At 34.7% G+C, this 19344-nt stretch overlaps 1 protein-coding gene across 3 annotated transcripts in view; it reads right to left on the reverse strand.

Annotated features, from left to right (window-relative positions):
* LOC126184368 (ATP-dependent helicase brm) overlaps window positions 1-19344 on the reverse strand; it is a 437613-nt gene that overhangs the window by 393092 nt on the left and 25177 nt on the right. For 2 of the 3 annotated variants that reach the window (XM_049926752.1, XM_049926750.1), the window contains exons 2-3: window positions 16615-16713; window positions 16186-16285 (exon numbers count right to left, since the gene is read on the reverse strand). In XM_049926752.1, the coding sequence (XP_049782709.1) occupies window positions 16186-16241 (56 nt within the window). In that variant the 5' untranslated portion in view covers window positions 16242-16285; window positions 16615-16713. The remainder of the gene's footprint in view (window positions 1-16185; window positions 16286-16614; window positions 16714-19344) is intronic. The other variant, XM_049926751.1, reaches the window with a different exon arrangement.

Genomic DNA, 19344 nt, shown 5'->3' on the forward strand with positions numbered 1-19344 from the left:
GAATTTACTAGTAAAGTGAAATAAAAGAAAGGTACATCTGAGGAAAAGGGCCTATATGTTATCCTGTGCAGAACGTACTTAGATCGACTGTATTAACATTTATGAAGTATTCGTTGGTCATGATATGAGGAAGACATCACGTGCCTACAACGTGTGGCCTCTCTATGAAAATTTTGTGCTTAAGCACGAAGTTTAATCACCCTAAAGAACTTACGAGTGAGAAGGATAATATAAAGCCAACATCGTCATCATTATGACTAGGTCTAAAAAAATTTTTGAGACATAAATGTTGAGCATTTGCTTAGCTATGGTTACAATGCAGGAACATCCTATTGATTTAGCTCACAAATGGTCATGAATGAACTTATGAACAAGTCTACAGCTGTGGCAGTGATATGCAGCCTGCAGCTAACAGTACCGAGATCAGTTGCAATACTCTGTCCGCATACCTTACAGCAAACAAGCTTCTAGTAAATAAAGACAAAACGGTAATAATGAAGTTCATCCACAGTTATAATGCTGCCATAACTGATACCGTACTTACATCCCCATTGGGTCTTACATATGCAAATTCACACAAATTTTTGGGCATCGTTGTTGATGAACACTTATCATGGAAAGAACATGTAGATAATATTTGCAAGAAAATCAGTAGAAATGTGTATCTACTGAAACGGGTCTCAGCCTTCTTGGACCATGATATGTTACGGCAAATATATTTTGGGTTAATACATCCGCACCTTCAGTATGGTATTGAGATATGGGGTGGTGCATCAGCAGTTCATATAGATAGACTTTTTAGATTAGAAAAAAAGGCAGTAAGAATGGTAGCCAAGGTAAAGAAGAGAGAGCCTTGTAGAGACATCTTTAGAAAATATAAAATTCTTATGGTGTTCTCCATGTATATACTGCAGACAGTCATGTTCGTGAAACAAAATCCTGAATTTAATATGAGAAACAGTAATGTACACGACTATGATACACGGGGAAGGGAAAATTTTCATATAATTGTGACCAATAAAAAGGCAACAGACCACAGCCCACACAGAATGGGAGCAATTTTCTACAATGCACTACCCTGTGAACTCAAGAAAGTAAATCTAAATATGCTAAAGAGTAGACTGAAGCAATTATTTATAGAGAAGTGTTGTTACTCTATACAGGACTTTAAGTTGTAGTGACATCTTGGAAAACAGTACATAGACAATGTCTCCGATCTATCAGTGGTATGAAAGAATGTAATTATACACTGTTTTATGTGTACTGTACTATTATACATATAAGCTAAATTGTGTTACACTATAGAGGAATGTACTTGTAGTGCTCTTTTGAAAAATAATGTGTACAAACATTTGTCTGATCCATATGTTGTTATGAAAGAATTTAAATATTTTACTATATATGTGTAATGTAATCTAAATTTTCCTGACAATGTCCGAAAACTTTTTGTTATATGGTCAGAAAATAAATAAATAAATAAATAAAAATAAATAAATAAATAAATAAAATAAATAAATAATCTGTAAGATGCAGCAATACAAGCCATATAATATAGATGGTCATTATTCAAGATTAGTATATTTGACCTGTAATGGTCTAGAATCAAATCAAAATAAACTAATGCACGTGCCTGATTGAGCTCCGTGACAAAGTTATGGTTATGAGTTACAGAAAACACTAAAGTAAGGGATAATGTGGTGGCAATGGGGTACTCAATTTGTCTTCATGGAGGTGATCCACACACATGCTGTTAAACTGCGTGTGGAACACTGCCATCATAATTTGGGGCTGGTGACCACTGCCACTGTACTTAGGGAATGACTGCGGAATTATATTTAAAGCTTTTATTCCGAAGAAGGTTGGGTTATCCCGACTGAAACCTAGGTAAATCTAGGTAATCCTTGCAACTGAGACTGGTGGTTTAAAATTAAAACTAACCTTTTGAGAAACATAAGAAACCTATACCAAAAGGTCTGAGAGAAATAACATTTTATCATTATTCTAAAAATAAAAGCCCTTTTGTCAATCTCATACCAGGAAAATCATTGTTTCCAACATGTTATTCTAAGATATTTGTAATTCACAAGAGACAGGATAGTGAAACCTCAGATACAGAATTTTGTGACTTATCAGCAACCATTAAAAAAGTAGATACAGATTGTGAAATCCTGGGTATATCACCTGCTAGTAAAATTAGAAAACTATGACAAGATAAAAGACCAAGTGCCTTGAATACAAAAATTCAGAAATTGGCAGCTACAGTCAAAAAGAATTTGGAAGTTTCATTTCAAAATACAATTTGTACTAAAACAGATGGAAGTTGTAAAACTTCACCAACCGAATATGATGATTTGATAGAAAAACTAAAAACTAAATGCAATACTTCAAACAAAGAGGATAAAATTAAGATTATCAGTTTACCGCCAAATTCTTGGAGTCGAGCAAAAGTTGGTGATGAATTTCATGTGTCAGAACATCTTGTTAAGTTAACAAGGCAATTAGTAAAAGAACAGGGAATTTTACCAGCATTACAAAAGAAAAGTGCATCTAATTTGGTAGATGGAAACACAATCAATTAAGTTATTAAGTATTATGACGATGGCAATAATAGCCGTTTGATGTCTGGCAAAAAAGAGTGTGTTTCTGTGAAAGAAAATGGTTCTAAGATTCAAAGACAAAAAAGGTTAATATTGTGAAATTTAAATGAGCTATTCACTGAATTTAAAAAAGAAAATCCTGACATTAAAATTGGAAGATCAAAGTTTTGCGAGTTGAGACCAAGATGGTGTATTGTTGCAGCGGCATCTGGCACCCTTAATGTTTGTGTTTGTTTGTATCATCAGAACGTAAAGTTGATGATAGATGGGGCCTATCTTAAAGTTGACTATAAAGACCTTTTGGAAGTTATGGTATGCAATATTGACAGTTACAATTGATTGATCAAGGAGAAATGCGAAGATTGTCCAGGCAAACAAGCCTTACTTGACATGTTTGAAGAATCTGAAGAAGACGATTTGATGCCTGCCAATATAAAATACAAACAATGGGTGACAAAAGACAGAACTGAAATGGTGACAGACATAAAATCACAAGAAGAGTTTTTTGAAGTGTTGGTGGCTAACCTTGAAAATCTGAAAATGCATCATTTTGTTGCAAAAACTCAAAGTAAATTTTTGAAAGACAAATAGCAAACCTTGGCAGCTGATGAATGCTTAGTTCTTGCTGACTTTTCAGAAAATTATTCCATAGTTGTTCAAGATGAAGTAAAAGGGCACCACTGGGTAAACAAACAGGCCATAGTTCATCCATTTGTATTCTATGATAAAGATGAAGTAAACTAATGAGCCACAGCTTTTGTGTCATAACACATACCTTGAACACAACACTACAGCAATGCACGTACATTTTTCAACTAATATTAACAAACTACACTAAACAGCACCACCCTTCCATAAAAAAAAAACCGATTTACTTTTTGGATGGGGCAACAAGTCAATATAAAACAAAAACAAAAATTATTAACATCTCCATTCATAAAAAAGATTTTGGGTTCGATGTAGTATGGCACTTTTTCACTTCATGCCATGAGAAGAATGCTTGTGATGGTGTTGGGGGTACAACAAAGCAAGCTGTCACAAAAGAAAGTCTGCAGCGGACCGATGACAATCATATCATTACACCTCAAGAAATGTTTGAAATCTGTAAAAAACATATCAAAGGAATTACTCATGGTTTTTGTACAATGTGAGGAAATGCAAGAAGTTTATGACAGTGTCTTGAAGGATAGGTACAACATTTGTCAGGAGATTAAAGGCACTTGATCTTTTCATTGTTTTGCAACCCATTCACACAACTTACTGAAGTGTAAGATCACATCAACTTCGCCTGATAGTGAACTTCACCAGAGTGGAAAACTTGTACAACTGGTTCTTCAAAATAAAGACATAGTGGCTTGTGTTTACGACGAACAGTGGTGGATTGGCGAAGTTGACAATATTGACTGTCAAAACCAAGATGTACATGTTGTATTTTATCACCTTCCAGGACCAAGGACATCTTTTAAAAAAATTGAGAAGGACCAAGTTTGGATGCCACTTAAAAATGTACTAAGGAAGCTTTCTCCCATGGAATTTGCAAGTGTGACTGGATGAACTTATAATCTAACACCCAAACTGAGTGAACAAATTTCTCAAATGTTCAATGAGTGATGTACTAAAAACAAACAAAAAGACAACAATATAATGTAATTAGTAGGCTTATTTTCAATAAAAGTAAGTAATCATATACATGATTAAATTATATACTGTAACTGATATATTTTATTCCATAAGCCTAGATATCACAGATGTTTAAAAACCCTATTTTTGACTCGTGTTTTTTTTTTCCCCATAACTTCCGATTGAATCTCAAAGTTGAAATTTATTCTGAAGTTTGATATCATAACAGTCTATTAACTGTGAAATTTTCAGATTTTTATCTGGTCTCCCAATAAAGATATTGCAGGCCACAATAATTTAAAAAAATCAATTTTTAAAATAGTGTATTTTTTTAAGTGGAAGCTGCTCACCATTGATACTCTATAAAAAGTAACTATACTATACAGTGTAATAGCAGAAAAAATATTAAAGCCGAGAAATTAATCTTTCTTTGGAAAACTAGTGTTCAAAAATGGAGTTTTTTAATTTGTGGCTGATAACTTCAAACTATTAAAAATATATTAAAGAATACATTCAGCTAAGTGATAATGATGTTAATTTGTAGCCCAGTGTGGGGAACTAAATGCATTTTATCTGAAAGGCATAGGACAATCTACTACTGAATAATTGTAAAAAATGTAGATGCTTGCAAATACAAAAAAACACACGCGGCCTGGAACAAATACGGCCGCCATTTAAAAATAATAAACAGTATTTTTTTTAATATTTTTGTGACTACTAAACATTGGTGATTCACTCAACAAATGTAAGATTTTTCTACGATGGTCAGGCAACCAATTATTTTTTTCTTGGACCACTTGGTATGGATTGACCCACTTATCACATGGTTGAATATGAGGCAAAGATGGGAGACAAAAACTGGCTATACCCTTTTCAGAGGGACTGTATTTAAGATGTCAAACTATTCATGTCTTTACTGAAACTGATTTAGACCAACCACTGAAAACCCTTCGAATTTCAGGAAGATGTGCGTACCCCATTTCTCTCTGTTCCAATTCCATGACATTATGTTCTAGTCACTACTGATGCCACACCCCACTACACCACTAATTCAAGTGTAGACAGCTGGCTTACAGCTGAACATTTCATTGACCAATGACTCCCCATATGGTCAAGAGTAAAACAAGACTCTCTATCACTTCTGCCATCTGCAATATAATTCATAATTGTAACACTTTACAAGGAAAAAAAAAATATTGTAAAAGTAAAAATTAAAAAATATAAAAAAAATTACAGCGATCAAGTAAGACTGTGTGTGTGAAAACGAAAATTTAGTTCAAAAAAACCGATAAATATCAGGTAGATATACATAAACTGCCCCAAATTTACTTTTGGGAAGTACAGCTCCCAATGCTGCCGATACAAGTAGTTGAAATAGAGAACAAGTAAAGTGGACTGATTGAGGAAAGTTCTAAATTGCTCTTACCAGCCTCATTCACATTCTCCAACACGTTAACACCTAAACACACTACTCTTAAAAATTATCCTTGTTATGGTGGATTATTAAAATAAAAATATAGTACCAAGTTCAAAATTAAAATTAAAGATCAGGAAATGGAGTCTAATATATCACAAACAAAAAACAGAATAGCCAACCAACCTAAAGAGGCATAAAAATTACATTCCTAACCAATTCTCAGTGTCCAATTTCTTGAGAAACGATGAAGTGGAATAATATATCTTTAATTTCTTCAAAGTAATTTTCTGATGTTAAGACATTTTTTATTTGAAACAATCACTTTCTTTTAATGGCAGTTTACCTTTGTTGCCCTTTTGGGCATTAGCAAGCATCATCACACAAAATTACATCATATGCTTCCATTTCTCAGCACACAATGACATGAAAGCTAATGTGGACAGATCAACATATAACAGCATCCAGATTTACCACCAAAGGGTATAATATGTACAATAAGAAATATGAGTTTCAATGTCTGAAAGGAAAAAAGTGCAACCCTATGCAGGTAAAGTTATCATACCAGCAACCACAGTACATTCAAACAGATTAACATTACTATACCTTATTTGTATTTTCATGTAATGTCAAGTTTGGTGACATTGTCAAACAGAAGATACGCGACTGGTTGTAAATATTTATTTATGTTAGGGATTGAAAACCCATTAAGTCAAGATCACACGTGAAATTTTTGAGTGGATTACTAGTTTCAGCAAACAATCTAATCACACCTAGTCTTTGAAAATATTCAATCCAACATATGTACTACACGTACAATTACAAAGATACATAAATGTTATTATTATGCCTTGTCTAAAGAAGAAAATTGAGGTACAATGGCTTACACCTTCTGTAGAATTCAACAGGCAATGCTACCACCTACATGTGGACAACTACTATGAGTAAATCTCCTGATGCACTCTAGAAATTGTATGAAGTCTGATTATCTAAGGTTTTCATTATAAGTGTGGGAATGCCATCCATTTGTAGAGTATGATGCAAAGTTTGTTACAAATAGATATATTTCTGTAAGTGGATTTGAGCAACAGTACACTGAATGTAAAAGATTACAATATAATCCACAAACCTAAGTATTGTACTTTTATGTATGCAATTGGCAAGTATCAGCCACAGAGCTAAATGCAGTTTTTATCATCATTTCAATGAATTGAATAATCTGTTGTTGTTACCTTATACTGTCAGTAAGACATAAAAATTGCCCGACACTGTTTCAATCTCTGCTATGATTTTAATGTTGTATATGAGTGTTGCTCCTAAACCATGGTCTGTTACGAAGATGGGCAGCATAGTATGTTACAAAATGCCATTCTTTTATCATGTACACTGTCTCACATTTTGCATCCTTTCCAACTTGATGGTCGTATAATGTATAGTTTTTAACTATTACCATCAAATTGCGCAAAACTCTCTCTCATTAGTTCAATGTCAATTTTGGCCTACAGTGTCATATGATTTCATTTGTTGTGTAGACATATAATAAAAATATGTTGAGTCAGCAGGTAAGGCCAGCTATCCACTTTAATGTATCAATATGATAAATTTTTTACACAAAATTGCATAGCTACGTCTACATAACGTCAGCAGATTCCTATCCCACTAGTTACCACTGGTAAAGTCCCATTGGTTTAACTCTAAGATGAGTTGTATTGATGACGTCTATTTAATTTTAAATACATTTACAAAGTGTTCCTTAAAATGTCATTAGAAAATGTAGATTTTAAGTAAGTAATATAGCCGGATGCTAATGCCATTTAGAGGTCTTTGCCCCAAGCAATGTATAGAATGGTTAGGACATTTGAACCGACAACGTGGGATTTGCTTGACACACTATGAGCAGTCACAGCTGAATCAGAGCAAGGGGTGTAACAGCAGTGAGATGGAGCATGGTGTTAAAAAGCACATATAGCCAGGCAAATACTCTCACTCTGCATAGTATCTATAAATTTAACACAAGTTAATAATCAAACTGGAACCAGACAAAATCCTGGTACAACATCTAGTGGGTTTATGGCTCTCAATTTATAACTTTTAGGTGCAGATAGTATGAAAGCCTTTCATCAATAGCGAGCGGGGTGAGGGGGTGGAGGTTATGGTCATTAGCAGGCATTGCCAATCCCATTGTGACCCAGTCAGCCACCTCCAACACCATTGTTTTTGTATAGATCACAGCCCTTCGGCATAGTTTTGTCAGCATCCAGGAAATGTATTTTTTGCAGATATAAAGACAAGGGTCTTTCACATGGAGGAAGCTTCAGTTCTTCCACATGAAAGGCATTATAATGGTGATGTTGATCTTAGGTTCTTACCTACAGTCTATAAGGATTCGCTTCTTAAGCCACACAAATGTCAATGTCTGTTTCTTATTTCACGCATGATATTTTCCTCATTTCTTAGTTGCCTTTACCTATACATCTTCCTTTTGCGAGAGGGTGGTTTTGAGGTATATATGCAAACATATTGCTTCCAATTTGCCTGGCTGGATATTTTTGCCAACAACAGTTTCAGAATTTGGTACAAGTACTGTGGAGGCATTCTGCAGTTACTTTTAACTTCAGGGGGCTGTTCCTACACTACTGGCTTGGCCTTTGTCTTTACTAAAGATATCCACAATCGCCACAAGCTTTAGAAAGGCCAGGAAAAAAAATGTGGGAAATCTGGTGATTGCTTGACATAGTATGCCTTCTTTAGTTCACATGATACATTTTTTATGCCTAGTTGATGTCTTCTACTTGGTAAAAATAGGACATTCTTTACTTTTGCCTACTAAGTTGTCTAAGCATATGATGCACATCTGTGGGAAATATATATACGTTTATGTCTGGTGATCTTGCGAACAGCTGATCCGTGTTTCCCATGTGCGGCTTTGTCTCCGTGTGCAATACTGATGTATCCTCAATTCTAATAATTATAGTACTGATTAAGATTTGAACAATAAGATCACACTTTTGTGAACATGAACCCTACTTGAAAGTAAAAAGAAAGATCCAGTTTACAACAATAAGGTTTACAATTTAAACACCAGATAACTGCAAGTATGGTTGCTGTTTAAGTTATAAACATTATAATTGTACTACAGTCATAATTCCCAATATGTTTACCTTTGACAAGAACTTGTTTACAATACAAGAATGATGAAGAGGTCATTAGAGACTTATCACATGGATGAATAGGAGGAAAAGATGGGAGATGAACATTGACTGAGCACTTTTCAGACAAACTACCTTGAAGAAGTCAAAGTATTCAGGCATTCACCTAAATTGATTTCAGCCAAATGATGAAAACGTCCATGAAAGTCTGTCCTTGTCACTACTGATGTCACATCACCCTACACAAGTTCCCCAAGTGTACACAGCTGAACACCTTAACATTTCATTCAGCTGAAACAGAGAACAAACAATGTGCACCCTAATCCCTATTTCTTTTCTATTTTACGTGTTTTAGTGTTTCTAGTGGAACCACTGGAAGTTGCATCTTGTCTTAAAGCTGCTTGTTTGCCTTTCTATGTCTTTCTGATGTTATCTTGTAAGATGATAATAATGATGATTACAAATGGAATTTTTGCACACCATACACACCCTTACTAAATTTTTTTGAACAGATGTCCTAGATTAAAACAATGATAAAATACAACTCTGTATTTTTGCTACTGCTTTGTGGCTCTCTTAAATCCTTTCTGATTTACTTTATTTGTACGGTTTTAGGTAAAAATCACATTCACGAACTTGTTAACTCCTAACCACACTACTATTAAAAATTATACTTGTTATGGTGGATTATTAAAATACAAACATAGTAACAAGTTCAAAATAAAATTAAAGATCAGAAAAAGGTGTCTTGAGGTACCACAAATAAAAAAGGGGAATTAGCCAACAACCACCATGCAAAGGCATAACAATTACATCTCTAACAATTCTGTATCATTTCTCAGTGTCCCATTTCTTGAGAAATGATGAAATGGATTAATGTAACTTTAGATCGCCAAAATATTTTCTTGTGTTTGGCTGTGATGTGATATTATTTGAATTTGTTTGGATATTAAGTGTGGTTTTCCAATTTTTCATTACTATGTTTAGAAACTGTATCAATTTAGGATCTACTTTGTATATTTCCAATATTTGTAGTAACCATGAGTGGGGTACACTATCAAAAGCTTTTTGGTAATCAATGTATGTGTAGTGACCTTTGTTTAGTTTTAGCTTGATATGTCACCTCTGCATCTATTATCAGTTGCTCTTTACATCCTCATGCTCCTTTGCAACAGCCTTTTTGTTCTTCATTTATAATTTTGTTCTGTGTTGTATGTGTTATTAATTTCTATGTAATGACTGAAGTTAATATTTTGTATATTGTTGGTAGGCATGTTACGGGGCGATATTTAGCTGGGTTTGCTGTGTCTGCTTGATCTTTAGGTTTCAGATAAGTTATTCCATGTGTAAGTGTATCAGGGAATGTTTATGGGTCTGCAATGTAACTGTTAAATAATTTAGTTAGATGTTAATGTGTTGAGGTGAACTTCTTTAGCCAGAAATTTGGTATTTTATCTTTTCCAGGGGCTTTCCAATTGTGAGTAGAATTAATTGCTTGGGTGACTTCATGTTGCAAAATTATCACTTCAGGCATCCGCAGTATCATCTTGTAAGTGTCTGTTTCTGCTTGTATCCACCGTGCATGCCTTTTATGTTGTACCGAGTTTGACCATATGTTGCTCCAGAAGTGTTCCATGTCTGTTATGCTTGGTGGATTATCTATTTTAATGTGTGTGTTATCTATTTTCTGGTAAAATTTCTTTTGGTTTGTGTTGAATGTTTGGTTTTGTTTCCTTCTATTTTCACTTTTTTTGTATCTTCTAAGTCGTTTGGCCAATGCTTGTAATTTCTGCTTCTTTTCATCTAATTGCTCTATCGCTTCTTGTTGTGAGATTTTATCTAACCTTTTTCTTTTTTTTTTTTTTTTCTGACATTTCATTTCTTATAAATTGTGTTAGCTGTCCAATGTCTTTTCTCAGTTTTTCTATTCTGATCTGTAGCCTGTGTTGCCATGCTAGTTTTGTGGGTTTCTTCTGTGTGTTGGTTGGTTCTGATCTCTGCCTAGTGTGTATATTTAGTGTAGTAAGTGCTCCTATATAAACCAGTAGTTGTAACTCTTCCATAGTTGTATTTTCATTTATTTTGTTGTGTTTGATTGTGTTGGTAGTTTTTATTGTTGTTTCGACTTGCAGGTTATTTGGCGGTCTATGCAAGAATGGTCTAATGGCTGTATTTGTGTCTTTGTATTCTATATATGTCAGCTGAAATTTCTCTTCTATATCTAACATGTGTGTCACTTCGTGTTCTATTTGTGCTTGTTCTGGTGGCTGTCTTAAGATTTCGTTTTCCTCTGATTGTTTAATTGATGCGTGTTGGTCTTTGTTTGTTTGCTCTGGGATATTTGAGTCCATTACTGTATTTTCTTCTTCTTCTGATTGCACATTATTTTGTTCCAGTATTTGTTGTACTTGTTGTTTGATGTTTTCTAATTCTGACTGGGGTATCCTGTTATTTTTGATTATTACACGGATCTGATCAGCTAGTCATTGTTCTGTTAAAAATTTTAATTCTGGGTATCTGGTAATAAATGTTGTGTATACTTGTGATCTGTATCCAGTTGTGTTGGTTCCTAGGTTTGTTGCTTGGTAATAACAGAACATGAGGTGTCGATTAACTTCATCTGACCATCTCATCCTCTGTCTTTGTTTTCTCAAAAATTGATGAGCCAACCACCCCATTGATAGTTGCCAATAGCAAAGGTATTGGCACAATCACACCTAGTGCCTGAAAATATTTAACCCAATATATGTACTTCTCGTACAACACAAACATACATATTATTATTATTCTTTCTTTCTTTCTTTCCTCGGACGTTATGTCTGGTCAAAAATGGAAAGTGACGGGTACCTTGATCAAGTGTGACTTCCTTTTAACTGTACGGTATAAGTTATATTGTATTTAGGAACTTTTGGGTGATTGAACATGTATCAATAATTACGGATTTCTGTAGTTGTATATATAAGTTTTGATGTAGCTGTATTGCATTGATGTACTGGTGAATATTGTGTGGTATGACTCCTGTAGTTGATAGTATAATTGGTATAATGTCAATTTTATCCTGATGCCACACGTCCTTGACTTCCTCAGCACAGTCGGATGTATTTTTCAATTTTTTCTCCTGTTTTCTTTTGTATATTTGTTGTATTGGGTACGGATATTTCAATTAGTTGTGTTAATTTCTTCTTTTTATTGGTGAGTATGATGTCAGGTTTGTTATGTGGTGTTGTTTTATCTGTTATAATGGTTCTGTTCCAGTATAATTTGTATTCATCATTCTCCAGTACATTTTGTGGTGCATACTTGTATGTGGGAACATGTTGTTTTATAAGTTTATATTGTAAAGCAAGCTGTTGATGTATTATTTTTGCTACATTGTCACGTCTTCTGGGGTATTCTGTATTTGCTAGTATTGTAGATCCGCTTGTGATGTGATCTACTGTTTCTATTTGTTGTTTGCAAAGTCTGCATTTATCTGTTGTGGTATAGGGATCTTTAATAATATGCTTGCTGTAATATCTGGTGTTTATTGTTTGATCCTGTATTGCAATCATGAATCCTTCCGTCTCACTGTATAGCCGATGTATTTATACGAGTGATTGCTTTGTGTATTTTGCTAGTTTCTGCTCGTTCTAGAAAGAATTTTCTTAAATTGTCTACCTGTCCATAATGTAGGTTTTTTATGTCGATAAATCCCCTTCCTCCTCCCTTTCTGCTTAATGTGAATCTTTCTGTTACTGAATGTATGTGATGTATTCTATATTTGTGGCATTGTGAACGTGTAAGTGATGATGATGTTTGGTTTGTGGGGCGCTCAACAGCGTGGTTATCAGCGCCCGTACAATTACCCAATCTTTGCTCAGTCCAATTGCGCCACTTTCCTGGATGATGATGAAATGATGAGGAAAACACAAACACCCAGTCATCTCGAGGCAGGTGAAAATCCCTGACCCCGCAGGGAATCGAACCCGGGACCCCGTGCTCGGGAAGCGAGAACGCTACCGCGAGACCACGAGCGGCGGACGAACGTGTAAGTGTATTGAGTGCTTCGTGTCTGTGTTACTCCATTTCACTACTCCAAATGAGTAGGTCAATATTGGTATAGCATAAGTATTTATAGCTTTTGTCTTGTTTCTTGCTGTCAATTCTGTTTTCAGTATTTTTGTTAGTCTTTGTCTATATTTTTCTTTTAGTTCTTCTTTAATATTTGTATTATCTATTCCTATTTTTTGTCTGTATCCTAGATATTTATAGGCATCCGTTTTTTCCATCGCTTCTATGGAGTCACTGTGGTTATTCAATATGTAATCTTCTTGTTTAGTGTGTTATTATTATTATTATTATTATTATTATTATTATTATTATTATTATGCCTTGTCTAAGGAAGACAATTAAAGTACATTGGCTTCCACCTTCTATTGAAGTCAATAGGCAATGCTACAACCTATATGTGGACAACTACTATGAGTAAATCCCCTGATGCACTCTAGAAATTGTATGAAGTCCGATTATCTAAGGTTTTCGTCATAAGAGTGCAAATACCATCCATGTATAGAGTATGGCACAAAGTCTGCTACAAACAAATACATTTCTGTAAGTGGATTTGAGCAATTATGCACTGAATGTATAAGATTACAATATAATCCACAAACCTAAGTATTGTACTTTTATGTATACAATTGGCAAACATCAGCCACAGAGTTAAATGTGGTTTTTTTTTTTTATCATTTCAATGAACTGAATAATCTGTTGTTGTTACCTTGTACCATCACTAAGACATAAAAATTTCCTGAGATTGTTTAGACCTCCGTTATGATTCATAATGTTGAATATGAGTGTTGCTCTTACACCATGGACTGTTATGAACATGTGTAGCACAGTATGTTACAAAATGCCATTCTTTTACCATGTACACTGCCACACATTTTACATCCTTTCCAACTTGATAGTTGTATAATCTATAGTTTTTAACTATTATCGTCACATGGTGCAAAAACTCACTCTCATTAGTTCCATGTAAATTGTGAGCTATAGTGTTGCGTGTGTTGGCGATGTTCCTTATAATTTCATTTGCTGGGTAGATGCATATTAAAAATAAAAAATATGTTGAGTCAGCGGTTAAGGCCAGCTATTCATTTTAATGTAGAAATATGATAAATTTTTTACGCAAAATTGTATCGCTATGTGTATATAACGTCAGCAGATTCCTATCCTGCTAGTTACCATTGGTAAAGTCCTGTTGCTTTACATCTAAGATGAGTTGTAACATTTTAAATACATTTACATCCTGTTCCTTAAAATGATATTGGAAAATGTAGATTGTATGGAAGTTTATAGGCACCGGCTAACATCATCTAGCCATCTTCACCTTAAGCAACATATAGAATACTTATGATTTTTGAATAGGCAACATGAGATAAGAATACTTATGATTTTTGAACAGGCAACATGAGATATACTTTACATGCTATGATCAATCACATCTGAATACTAAGAAGGAGCATCACAGTAGAGAGATGGAGTAGGGTGTTGGATTTACAAAGCACTATAGGCAAGCAAACACTCTCACGTTGTGTACTATCTACAAATTTAACATAGGTTAACAATCAAACAGGAACCAGACAAAATCCTGGTAGAACATTGTGTGGTTTTACATCTGTAGACATGAAGACCTAGGTGCAGATACTATGAAACCTTGTCATCCATAGTGAGCCCAAAAAACTTTAATGTACATTTAAAAGCGAGACCAGTGTCCCTCACTTAGAGCACAGGTACATTAACTATATATGACACTCAAGAAAATGAAGAAAGATAAGACTTTAAAATCCCAACAATGAGGTCGTTAGGGCTAAGGTCCAGACTGCAAAGGAAATTGCCCACATCCTTTTCAATGAAACCAGCCCAGCACCTGCCTTACGGGATTCTGGGGTATGTAAAAAAAAAAAAAAAAAAGAGAGAAGAAGAAGAAGAAGAAGAAGAAGAAGAAGAAGAAGAAGAAAAAACAACTAAATCTGGATGCCTAGATGCAAATTTGAACTTCTGTCCTTGCAAATGAGAGTCCAGGGTCTCACCACTACCCAGATGACATTGCTTTGGCATTCAAGAATAAATTACTCGTAATTTCTTAAAACATTTCACCTCATTTTCTGCCAAAAAATTCAAATACTATTTTTCCACATCATATGCCACTTTTATCAATGTTGATATGCACCTCTCTGATAGGCACTATCACAGTTTTGGGAATTTTTCTTACAAATGAACAGCTACATATTCAATTTACAGTTGCCAACCCTTTCCACACTAAAAAATAACTTGTCTGTACAGTCTTCAGATTTCGTGGGAGATGGATCTGCTCCAGAGAAGAATATATCTTTCGATATACAGCACACTGTGAGTGCATTCAATAACTCAAGCAATACAATTAACCTCACTAGGCTGTCAGAAGGCATTAACACTCTGCATTTAGAAGTTGTTATAAGTAAATATGTCTTAGTTAAGTCCATAATAATCTCCAGTAAATAATACTACAATTTACCACACAAAATGACCAAAGCAACACCTACAAACAACTCCTCAAAACTTGCAATTTGGAGGAAAGCTTGAAAAGAACTATGGAAACAAAATTATTCTTCTGTTGAGCAGAAGGCTAATATGTTACACAATAGCAGCACATATAAGTGGTCAAAGGGATCTGACAGATAGGTTCATACACCTGCTGATAACACTGTTACAGTCTTTCTCAAGGAACAGTTGTCAGGTTGACATTTTTCTCTAAAATAATGTTCCATCCATGGTGACACGATTAGAGGCATAGCACACAGGTGGTGGAAAGAATTATTTATGTTCTTCTAGGCGGTACCAGATCAGAAATTACTTATACAGATTCAGGAAATTCACCTAAAATTGAAATAATGATTACTATTCTATGATCTCAGTCCTTCACCTCCTCATCACAATTACAGCATTTTACCAGCATCTTGTATAGTCAACCAACTCCCAGTCCTAACAAATCAACTTAAAATCTGAAAGTTATTTTCTTATAGACAAATAATGTAACTGATACTTATATCTATATCTGAATCCCACTTTCCACTGCAACAGTATAACCTACTTTTTTCCATTCCTTTTATAGATAAAGCACAGAAAAAGTAACGTCAGCAATTGCATATGGCAATTTTTTGCTTACTTAATATTTATGAAACATTTGTAACAGGTATGGTTATCCAAAATAGAGGCATTTTTCTTTTTTTTTTTTAAATATTGGCAGCAGTTTTGCAAAATCTGCCATTTTAAACTATTCAGCATTTTCTAGATATTCCTGCACAGGCTGAACATGCTGACCACAACTGTGCTTCATTTACACAGCATTTGCTTGATTTTATGCATCAATGCTTTCTAGTCAACTTACGATTTTCCTGAACCATTCATAATGAGATGTTGGATGAACCTGTTGTAAGTTGTCATCTCGTAAATATCATAGAATTTCTTAGTATTTCCTCAATAAGTATCTGCAATTTGTTTCAGATACAGTTAACACACTGAGATTATACATACTTACAAAAAATTAAATTGTGTCCGAGAGACATATATTACCGAGATAACTTAAATGTTTAGTAGTTAACAATTGAATACTCAGATGAAGGACAGAGGTTCAAGGTCAGGAGAGGAAAATACAGCCACAATATCAAAGTCGATGAACTATCAAAACGAAACTCTCATGAAAGGTGTTGCTGAGTTATAATGGGAGAAAATTATTGATGAGGATATTTATGTGCATCTGTGATGTTGTGCAAAGGTAAGATGATACAAATAATGTCAATAAGAGAAATTGCTGTACCTTGGCCACATTTACCAAATCATTGTCAATGCCTGGTCGACCAGTTGTGTTCTTTAAGGTGTTCACTGTCGTTGAAGACAGGAAATCCAAGTGCACAGCCTGCAAAGAAAAAGACTTATACATATTTCTACTCACTTTTCACTTCAAATGCAGTATTCTCGAAGTTGCTGTCATGGAGTGACATTATTTAACACACTGCATGGACTCACTCAGCATATGTGAAAATACGTTCATCAAAAAATTAAAAATGCAATTTTAAAAAATAATTTCACTGTTCAAAAACTATTCCTATTTCAATACGTTAGTGAAATTTAGTGTCTTTACTGAAATTGTCAGCTTTTTACCATGAAAGAGCCCAATGGTTGTGTAATCACATCAATCAACATCCATCACTAATTACAACAACACAACACAGGCCAAAATTCAGCATAATTTAATTCAGCGACTTTGACTTGATTTTTATTTGAGAAATGATCCATCAGGCTACATCTTAATTAATCAATACTAGATTCTTTCAAAGGAGGTCTGTTTTCTCACTTATCTTTCCAATACTATGTGTTTTTACAGAGAACACAGTATCTGCTTTGAGTGTAAGATGATGAATTAACGTAAATTTCTTGATTTGCTGTTGTCACCTAGCCACGCAAAAAGTTGTAAGCTGTTCAAAATTGAATTAACTTCTCCAACAACAGACATATGTAATTGTGCCCACCATTCACTGTACTAGTGGATGTAATGTACAAACTGCGTCAAAATATTTGCTAATCTAAACATTTTCCCTGAGGCATTGCGCTGATGATCGTATGTAGCCATACTGCTTTTGTATTAACTTCCACACAACCCAAGTTGTCATTTCTGAGCATCCAATATGGTTGCACACCATATCATTAAAGTAATCCCCAAAAATAAGCTTCTGCAGTTGTCAAAAAGAGTGAACACCAAAAATTAAATTTGAACAAAAACCAATATCAGCATGGATAGAGAACAAATACACAAAAAAGTAAAGTTAAATTTTTGTTTGTTTGCAGTTACATGCCTACTGTCTTGGTACACACCTACATCTATAAATGTCAAACCACTGTGATGTGCATTGCAGAGGGTACATCTGATTGTAACAGTTATTAGGATTTATACCATCGCTCAAATGCCTCTGTGCATTCTGTAATTAGTATAATCTTGTCTCAAGAGTACCTATGGGAGGGAGTTGTAGGAGGCTGTAATATATTCCTTGATTCATCACTTAAAAGCTGGTTACAGAAACTTTCTAAGTAGGCTTTCACAGGATAGTACGTGTATATCTTCAAGCATTTGCCAGTTCACTTAAACCTGTGATCACTTGTGCTGCCCTTCTTTGTATTCTTTAAATATCCCCCATTAGTTCTCTCTGGTACAGACTCCACACATTCGAACAATATTCTAGGATGGGTCACACAAGTGTTGTGTATGCAGCCTCCTTTGTAGACTGAATGCATCTCCCAAGTAATCTACCAACAAACTGCAGTCTGCCACCTGCTTTACCTATGGCAGAGTGTATGATCATTCCATTTCATGTCCCTACAAATTGTTACAACAAAATATTTGTATGTCACCAAATTGCAACCGTGACTCACCAATCTTTCCACCACTTTGAAATCTTGTCAATTTCTGACTGAATTTCTGTGCAGCTTTTCCTAGACAGTATGTCATTATAGATCACTGCACCATCTGCAAAGAGACTAAGATTTCTATTAATATTTTCTGCAAGGTCCTTAATATACAACATGAACAGCAAGGGTCCCAACACACTTCCCTGGGAAACATGTGAACTCACTTCTACATCTGTTGATTGCTCTCCATCCAAGGTAACACACTGTATCCTCTCCACCAAGAACTCCTCAATCCTGTCACAAGTCTCACTCCATACCCCACATAAGTATATTTTTGATAATAAGCATATGTGTGGTACTGAATCTACATCTACACCTACATATATACTCCGCACTCCACCATACGGTGCGTGGCAGAGGGCACCTCGTACCACCCCTTCTTGGACCAACGTAAGTGATTTTAGGTCTTCATGTAGATTGTTCTTATTCCTAGTATTGATACTATGTATTGAGCTATTGGTTGGAAATAGAGATGTATTACTTGCAACAAATTTCATTAAGGAATACATATACTGAGAAGCAGTGGTTAGAATATAAAGTTCCTTGAACAGGTTTCTACACAATGTTCTTGAATTTACCCCACAAATGATTCTTATCACACACTTTTGCATGCTAAAAATTTCTGCTCCGTTTGATGAGCTGCCCCAGAACATGATCCCATATGACATAACAGAATGAAAGTAAGTAAAGTATGCAGTTTTTTTTATATTTATATCTCCGACATCTGACATTATTCTCACCACAAATACAGACTTGTTCGGGCACTTAAGCAATTCTGTGGTACGCCCTTCCCAACTGAATTTATTATCGAGTTGTAATCCCAGGAGTTTAACACCGTCAACCTTTTCGATCTGGGTGTCTTCATATGTTGTACAAATGCTGAAAGGAAATCTCTTACAGGTTCTGAACTGCATATAGTGGGTCTTCTCAAAGTTTAATGACAGTTAGTTAGCTACAAACCACTTATTAATGTAATTGAAAATTTGATTAGCAGCTATTTCTAAATCTGTACTTGACTTGCTACTTATTGCAATGTTTGTATCATCTGCAAACAAAACAAACTTAGCATCTGGCAATGTAACAG

The sequence above is a fragment of the Schistocerca cancellata genome, chromosome 4 (assembly GCF_023864275.1).
Source record: "Schistocerca cancellata isolate TAMUIC-IGC-003103 chromosome 4, iqSchCanc2.1, whole genome shotgun sequence".
NCBI classification, from domain to species: domain Eukaryota; kingdom Metazoa; phylum Arthropoda; class Insecta; order Orthoptera; family Acrididae; genus Schistocerca; species Schistocerca cancellata.